This window comes from Arachis hypogaea, chromosome 15 (genome assembly GCF_003086295.3).
Source record: "Arachis hypogaea cultivar Tifrunner chromosome 15, arahy.Tifrunner.gnm2.J5K5, whole genome shotgun sequence".
Classification (NCBI taxonomy): Eukaryota; Viridiplantae; Streptophyta; class Magnoliopsida; order Fabales; family Fabaceae; genus Arachis; species Arachis hypogaea.
Genome location: NC_092050.1, coordinates 106,371,612 through 106,380,179, shown reverse-complemented (window position 1 = coordinate 106,380,179; position 8,568 = coordinate 106,371,612). Strand labels below are relative to the sequence as shown.

The window sequence follows — 8,568 nt, the reverse complement described above, 5'->3', positions numbered from 1 at the left end:
TTATCATGAAACATAAAGGCAATAAAAGGATGAATAAAAAATTAAAATATACTAGAGAAAGGTCAGAAGTAGCATCTTCCAATATAAGTTATTTTTTTCCATTGTAATATGGTGACCCTCATCATGTGCAACTGTATTTATATGCAAGTAAATAAATTTTTTAAGGGCTTCAATATATTATAATTCGAGATTTTGCAATACTTTTTTAAATTAAAAATAGAAAAAATGAGACTTAATCATCCATTTAGCATTCAAATTATAAAATAGATTTTCTAAATCCAAACAATTTAATAGTAAATAACTAGTAACAAACCTATGGCTAGTTGAAATCAGTGAACATGCCAATTAATCACCATGCCATGACTAATAAACTCCTCTAAAAAATTAGCTTACCATTCAAAACACAGTTACATAAGTCCTATGTAAAACTTGCACATACCTCGAATTTTAAAAGAATAACACCCCTGACAATAACATCATGAGTTGGAAGAGGGAATTGAGACAGCTTTGGAACCATGTAGAAAGAACAATAATAATTTAACTCAAATTTGAAATTCAACACTAAAATATAAGAATGAAAATAATATTTTCTTTTTATGTAAATAACCATGATAACTATATTTTGAAAGATACTACAAAAAAATATTAGAATACCTCAGAAGGTTTAACACCCCATAAAAATATTCGTAGTCGAAATTGAGGCAAGCCATAAGATCTAGCGGCCAGAATTCCCAAGCTCCACCACATATTACATCAGCATCTCCCAACAAGACAACAACAATGATATATATGACATCAAATAGCACTCAAAAGAAAACTAAAGAAAAAAAAACAGACACCTTGAAAACTAAAATTTTAATAGTGTCACAAACTGCTCTTTTTGTTCCTTCTTTCTTGTTCTTTTCCCTTTAACTTGAATCCTACTGAAAAAGCTTAAAGATATCACACAGAATAAAGGAAAGAAAAAAAAGAAAAGAAAAGAAAAGCCACTACCTAAAAAAATGAAGATGCTTATTACCATATATTGATACATGATAATTCAACCATATGAATATATGATCTATGAGGTGCCTAATACTATTCTCACCACTACAAGAAAAATACCCATTCAGCCACACTTTTTTTAGGCTACGCTTTTCTCTGTGTTGCCTTTTTATAAGAGAAAAGGATACACAAATGCAGCATCATTTAAAAAGCGTAGCCTTAGGTATTAAAGATATCACTTAAAAAGCGTAGCCGTAGGTTGATATCTATAGGTTCACTTTTCATATCAAAGGAGACGCTTTTAAAGTATAGCCTATTTGTTAAGTTTCGGGTGCGTTTTAAAAGTGATGCCTAATGTCTCTAGAGTAAAAAACTTAACACTTAGTAATTTTTTTCCTTGTTTTTCCTGAAAGCAAACTGATGATGAGTGATGACCTAACACTTAGTAAAACTTAGAAAATTAAACCCTTTTGAGTCTCAGTCACCTTCATCCTCGTGCGTAAACCCTCGATAGCTCAGTCACCCTCCATAGCTCACCGTCGTCGCCCCCCACTCACGCTCGCCATTGACCCTCTCACTCTCGGTCTCGCCATTCACCCCCTCACTCTCGCCATTGACCGCCTCACTACAAGCGGAAACCCTCTCACTCTCGCCATTGAGAGTCGTCGCCTCCCACTCACGAGTCACCTGCACTACTCTACACATTGACCATCGTCATCTCCTCTTCGCCGTCGCTTGCACTGATCGTCGCTGTGTGGCCCTCACCATCGTCGCTGTGCGACCCTTCACCATCGTCGCTGCGCCGCGCTCACCATCGTCATCTCCGTGCTTCTTGTCATCGTCTTCGCTGTGCTCACATCATTGAATAGGTATGTATTGATTTCTATTTGCTTCTGAAATTGATCAGTGGCTTAGGGTTCCTATTTTAGAGGTTTTAATTTGGGGCTTTTAATCTCTGAAATATGGGTCTGTGAACTGTAATTTGGTAACATGCATGCTGTTATTGATGAAGATGTGTGGTATTTTAGGGTTTGTGAACTGTGATTTAATATACAGCTTGTGTATTTTCTGTGTATTTTTGTTTCTGAGACTGAATCCAAATGCAGCGTTAATAAGCTTTTGTTTCTGTGATTTCTCAATGAATAAGTTGGCTTTCGTTTCTCTGTTTTCAGCTTCCTATTTTCAGCTTCCTGTTTCTAACAGAGTTCTTGCAGTTTGAATTGTTTCTTGGTTAGCCAGAAACAGAAATGGTGTGAAGAATGTAAAGAATGAAAAGAAGACAAGGAGTAGAGAAGAAGTAGAAGAGGAAGAAGAAAGGTGAGGCGAATTGTAAATTGAATTGAAAGAAAGAAATCTGATTAACATGAAAACCAATCATATACAATCCTGTTTATGTAGCCATATCAGGTGAGCCTTCAACAAAGGCAATAACCTTGTAAATACCAATAAATATAAAAAGACTATGTTATTTAAGCTATAATATATATAATTAAAAGCTTTTTTAAATTAATAATTAATACAGAACATAGTATAAGAAATTAATAATATTAATAATATAATAATAATTCCTGTTTTTATTAGAAGTGATACAAAGAGTTTGTGGACTTTGTTAAGGAAATTTTATGATTCGTTGCTAGTTTTATGGTGTCCTCATCAGAATAAATATTATCTCAGGTGCTTGTCAGCAATAAACCCAAAGAGAGTTTAATTTGTCTTCTGCAACTTCTTCATCTTTTTCAAGCACAGGATCTTCTACTTCAGGTATGAATTGGGTTTAGGATGCCTCAGTTCTAGAAATCTGATTGTTTGACATCTCCATTATAGAAATCTATGTATTCATCTATAAAAATGGGGACATTATAGTTACTTATACCCCTTTTGACTAAAACTACAATTTTTCCCTCAGTTGCTGATTCTTGTGGTAATTCTTTTCTGAGACTGAAGTTGATTTCTTGAATAGGTGAATGATTTAATGTGTTATGTGTGTAATATTGAAACACTTTTTGTTTTGAAAGTTTTTGTACTTGATTAAATGTTTCTCTTTGATCCTTTATTTTTTTCTTTTAAACTGTTAGTGCAGTAATTGGCTTTCTTTTAATAATATACTGACATAGAGTTGTCTTACTTCATTTTTAATAATATACTTTTGTAATTCAGTTCTCATTAAAATATCATTTTTCAGTTTTCTTCTTTTTTACTTCTTTCACTTTTTGGTTTTGTTCAAACACTCAGCTCATAACTTTTTGTTGTGCAAGATTCATTAAAACTATGTCATGGTATTAGTAGTTTAAGGTTCTAATCTATAAATGGCTGAATCTGCAAATAATTCACCATCCTCTTCAATCAAAAATATTTTCAACTCAGATCTTAATCAAATTACAACAAATTCAAGATTGTTAAATCAAATTTTCATTGAGGATAAATTGGGAGAAAATAATCATAGAACTTAGCAATTGGGTGATTAGATAATTTGACTTTAATAATATCTTTATAAATGGAGATCTTAAATAAGTTATTTATATAAAACAGCCCAAAGGCTTTTAAATTAATGTTCAAATTAAATTTTATAGGTCAAATAGATCTCTATAATCTTAAGCAAGTCCTAAGAGAGTGATTTCTTAAATTAAACAATATTTTATCGCAATTTAGTTTTAAAAATACTCAGTCTGATACATCTCTATTCATTAAGCAATCTGCCACTTACACTATCTATATTTTATATTATGTTGATGATATCATCGTCACTAGAAGTAATACTTTTGAAATTGAATCTATGATTAAAGAATTGAATTATATTTTATTCTAAAAGACATTGGAGAATTAAGTTATTTTTTAGGCATTGAAGTTCGAAGAACAAGTGCTAGATAGTTACATATGTCTCTAACAAAGTATATTACTGATTTATTGTCTAAAATAAATATAGGAAAGGCATCAGCTCTGTCAATTCCTATAGCATTTTTTCTACAATTATTATCTACAGGTTCTGAAGAATTTCAAAACCCTAAGCTGGACAGATCAATAGTTAGTAGTCTCCCGTATTTATCCTTTACAAGGCCTCATATATCCTTCTCCATTTGCATTCGAAGTCAATTCATGCATAAGCATTTGCTTACTCATTGGAAAGCTGTTAAAATAGTCTCGAGATACTTGAGTGGAACAAAAGAACATAGCTTTGGCTTTTACAACAACATAGACTTCAGAATCTATGGTTTTTTTATTCTAATTGGACGTGTGACCTAGAGGATCGAATATCAATTTTAGAATTGTGTGTTTTTCGCTCTAATTTAGTCTCTTGGTCTTGTAGAAAACTACACGTAGTAAGTAGATAATCGACTGAGGTAGAATTCAGAAGCTTGGCCTCTTATGAAGCTAAAATTGTATGGATTAAAAACTAGCTGATGGAGCTAGGAGTGAATTTTTAGACTGCACCTATGATATTGAAATGATTTTTTCTGATTCAAATGCAGTTACCATCCAATTTCCATTGTGTTTTCTCAAGCAAAGGGAGTTGCTGTGTGGGATCCAGAGGGAAACAAATATCTTGATTTCTTATTTGCTTATTCTGCTGTTAATCAGGTAACATGCTTGTAGATCTCAAATTTTGATTTAGAAATGGTGCCCAAATGAGTTATAGAAGTTAATTTCTAATTATTGAAGTGCCTGTCTTTTCCTTAGGGACATTGTTATCCTAAAATTCTGAAAGCCTTAACAGTAGTCATATCTTAATGTTCTACATTTTCCAAGGTTATGGGGTTGAAGTAAATGTTTGCTTAGTGTGGGACTATGGCCTAGTACACAAGGAATATCTCATGACATGCTAAGCTGAAATCCACAATACTTTATGACTTTATTTTTCCTCCCCCAACCCCTTTTCTCTGTGGATATTAATAGTATTTGCAAAACTAAAGGGAGAAACACTTTAGCTATGGCCTGAAGAATCTGTTTTGACATATATTCATATATATATATATATATATACAAGTTTAAAGGTTTCTATAAGGTATAAAGTTACAGATTTTACCATACAAGAGAGTCCCAGTCCGTCCGAAGATATATCCATGTGCATTGTAATTCACGTTGACAAATTCAATTTGTGATTTTTGGTATATATATATATATATATATATATATATATATATATATATATATAATTGTTGTTGGAGCATATAATCTTTGACATTATCTATTATGCCACTTCATCAAAGCTAGAAATACCATATATAATAATTTTGGTGCTATCTAATTAAGATGCATGCCACATTATTATTGTGATAACAAATTATTATTGTTTGTCTACTTTAACTTTAATCTTTGTTGATTGAGATTCAAGAAACTGTAATTAAACAGGATTAGATTGAAAATGAATTGAATCTGAATTATTTGACTGAAAAAAGGAAACATTAAAGCTCTCTCCGCTTAAAATTTCTTGATTCCTTCAACTTTGTGTGAAAAAATCAGCTTGCATAAAGTTAATTAGAACTGTTTCCCTAAAAATTACTATTATTACAGCTCTTTTCATTATTAAAGACCACCTTCGTGCTGTTTATAAAATAGTTTTACACAATAATATTTTGTATTTTTAATCCATTAGATTGCCGTTATCTGTTGAATGATTTAATCACTGCTGCTGCTGCTGGGTCTCAAATCTGTTTGATTATATCAATTTAATTTTTACAGTTATTCGTCGTTAAGGTTGAAGGCGAAAGTTTTTGGTTAAGGTCTTCCAAGAAGATTCTGTCAAAACGTTGATCGTGTCATGGCAAGGTACAATGCATACTTTAATTCTTTTGATTTGTTAGTTTTGAAGTTGCAATTTAACTTATTATATTTGTACTATAAATTCTATGTTTCTCTTTATTTGTTTTACCTCAATGGGTTTCTAGAGAATTACTTCTAAGACTAGGAACTATTTCCCAACCTAGTTACAAGTCTTTGAATGTCCTTTTCATTGCCCATTCCCTTTGTAGCGAATAACACCCTGCCTCCTCTATTCTTCTAATCTTCACTTTGCGACCCCTTATAAATTTTCCGTCTAAAAAATTTAATAATTATCGATTAGGTTTTGTAATATGCCAAAGGATTGGATGGATCTACCGAGGTATAGCGAAGAGTATATCAATGGTGTTATTAGTTTTTTAGACTTTGCATACTCTGAGGGAGAACCGGACGGACGACAAATTCAATGTCCTTGCAAGAGGTGTTGTAACATTAATTGGTATAGAAGAGATGTGGTATTCGACCATTTAGTAGCCGACGGATTTGTTAAGGGATATAGAACGTGGATTAATCATGGCGAATGGGCAATTCTGATGGCGGTTGACGATGACACGGATGATGAAGAAGGTGCACGCGATGACATCGAAGGACTTCTTAATGATGCATTTGGAGATGTATCTCATGCTGAGGGTGTTACTATAGGTCAAAATAAAGAGGCTAAAAAGTTTTACAATTTAATAGATGGGGCAAGTCAAGAGTTATACCCGGGTTGCAAGAAATTTTCTACGTTATCTTTTACCATCCGTCTGTACTTGTTAAAGTGTTTGCATGGTTGGAGCAATGCCTCCTTCACTTCACTTCTTGAGCTATTGAAAGAGGCAATGCCTGAGCTTAACATACCTTCATCTTTCCATAAGACAAAGTCTATGATAAGAGATTTAGGTCTGGATTATAAAAAAATTGATGCTTGTCCTAATGATTGCCTCCTGTATAGAAAAGAACTAAAGGATGAAAAACAATGTCGTGTGTGTGGAACTTCTCGATATACTGAAAATTCCAATGATAATAGCGAGATCCAACCTGACAAGAAAGGCCGTCCTATTCCTGCAAAGACTTTGAGATACTTTCCTATAATTCCAAGACTTCAGAGATTATTTATGTGCTCAAAGACGGCAGCAAGTCTGAGGTGGCATGATGAGGAGCGCGTAAAAGATGGGACGTTAAAGCATCCTGCTGATGGCTTGGCATGGAAGAATCTTGATGAAATCGATGAAGAATTTGCAAGAGAATCTCGCAATATTAGACTAGGCTTGTCAAGTGATGGGTTCAACCCATTTTGTAGCATGAACATTTCATGGAGCACGTGGCCCGTGATGCTGATGGTATACAACTTGCCTCCGTGGATGTGCATGAAACCCGAATATTGTATGCTTTCTTTGCTTATTCCTGGGCCACAATCACCTGGTAAAGACATTGATGTGTATCTACAACCATTGATAGAAGACTTGAAGTTGTTGTGGGAAAAAGGGGTCGAAACCTATGATGCGTCAAAGAATGAGATCTTTCAAATGCGGGCAGCTCTTTTGTGGACAATCAATGATTTTCCTGCTTATGCTATGTTGTCTGGGTGGAGTACAAAGGGAAAGTTGGCTTGCCCTTGTTGCAACAAAAATACCAGTAGCTTACAACTAAAACACAGTCGGAAGATAGTTTATATGGACCATCGTGTCTTTTTACCCATGGATCATCCATGGAGAACCAATACAAGGTCTTTTAATGGGAAGCAGGAATTAAGACCCCCTCCACCTGTTATAGAAGGACCCGAAATTTTTGAGATGCTACAAGATGCTGAGAATGTCTTTGAAAAGAAGCAAAGTACATCAAATAGTTTCCCATGGAATTGGAAAAAAAGATCAATTTTCTTTGAATTGCCTTACTGGCACAAGAACCCACTGCGTCACAACTTAGATGTCATGCACATAGAGAAGAATATACTTGACAGTGTAATTGGAACTCTCTTGGATATCCCAGGAAAGACAAAGGACCATTTGAATGCTCGATATGACTTAAAAGATTTGGGTATCTGGAAAAATCTTCAACCAAAGGAGGTGAATAATGGCAAGAGAACAAAGTTGGCAAAGGCATGCTTTTCTATGACTGCTGCAGAGAAGTCAGTTTTTTGTGGTGTTTTGAAGACAACAAAGCTACCTGATGGCAGTGCTTCGAATATATAACGCTGTGTACATCTAGGAGAAAGAAAAGTTTCTGGTTATAAGACCCACGATGCTCACTTTATGCTTCACTATTTACTACCAATACCGATTAAAAGCATCCTCCCTGATCATGTGGCCATTCCGTTGATTCGACTAAGTTCCTTTTTTCGTCACTTGTGCAAAAAGTTCATCACACTGGAAGAGATAGATTTACTGGAGTTAGAGATTGTGGAAACATTATGCCAGCTTGAGAGGATCTTTCCCCCGAGTTTTTTTGACATAATGGTTCATCTTCCCATTCATTTAGCAAATGAGGTGAGATTGGGAGGTCCGGTGCAGTTTCGTTAGATGTATCCTCCGGAAAGGTACATGTGTACATTAAAGTCATATGTTTGCAATAGAAGTCGGCCCGAAGGTTCTATTGCAGAGGCATATCTGGCTGAGGAGTGCTTAACTTTCTGCTCAAGATACTTGCATGGAGGTGTGCAAACAAGACTTAATAAGCGGCCTCGCAATGATGATGATCCTAACGAAGACGAAGTTGTGCCATCAAAGTTGTTTTCTAACAAAGGTCGTTCGTTAGGCGTGGGAAATGGAGAACCAATTAATCTAGATGACAGATCAATTTCTCAAGCCCATGTGTATGTATTACACA

General features: G+C 34.4%; 1 protein-coding gene across 1 annotated transcript; it reads left to right on the top strand.

Annotated features, from left to right (window-relative positions):
- The first annotated feature begins 6,053 nt into the window (after nucleotides 1-6,053).
- On the top strand, nucleotides 6,054-7,934 carry LOC112748669 (uncharacterized). The gene has a single exon (XM_025796909.1). It carries the CDS (start codon nucleotides 6,054-6,056, stop codon nucleotides 7,932-7,934), a length of 1,881 nt encoding a protein of 626 aa, XP_025652694.1.
- The last annotated feature ends 634 nt before the right edge of the window (nucleotides 7,935-8,568 follow it).

Bases quoted from the DNA above. Each gene is read 5' to 3' on its own strand.
- LOC112748669 (XM_025796909.1), top strand. From the start codon at position 6,054: ATGCCAAAGGATTGGATGGATCTACCGAGGTATAGCGAAGAGTATATC.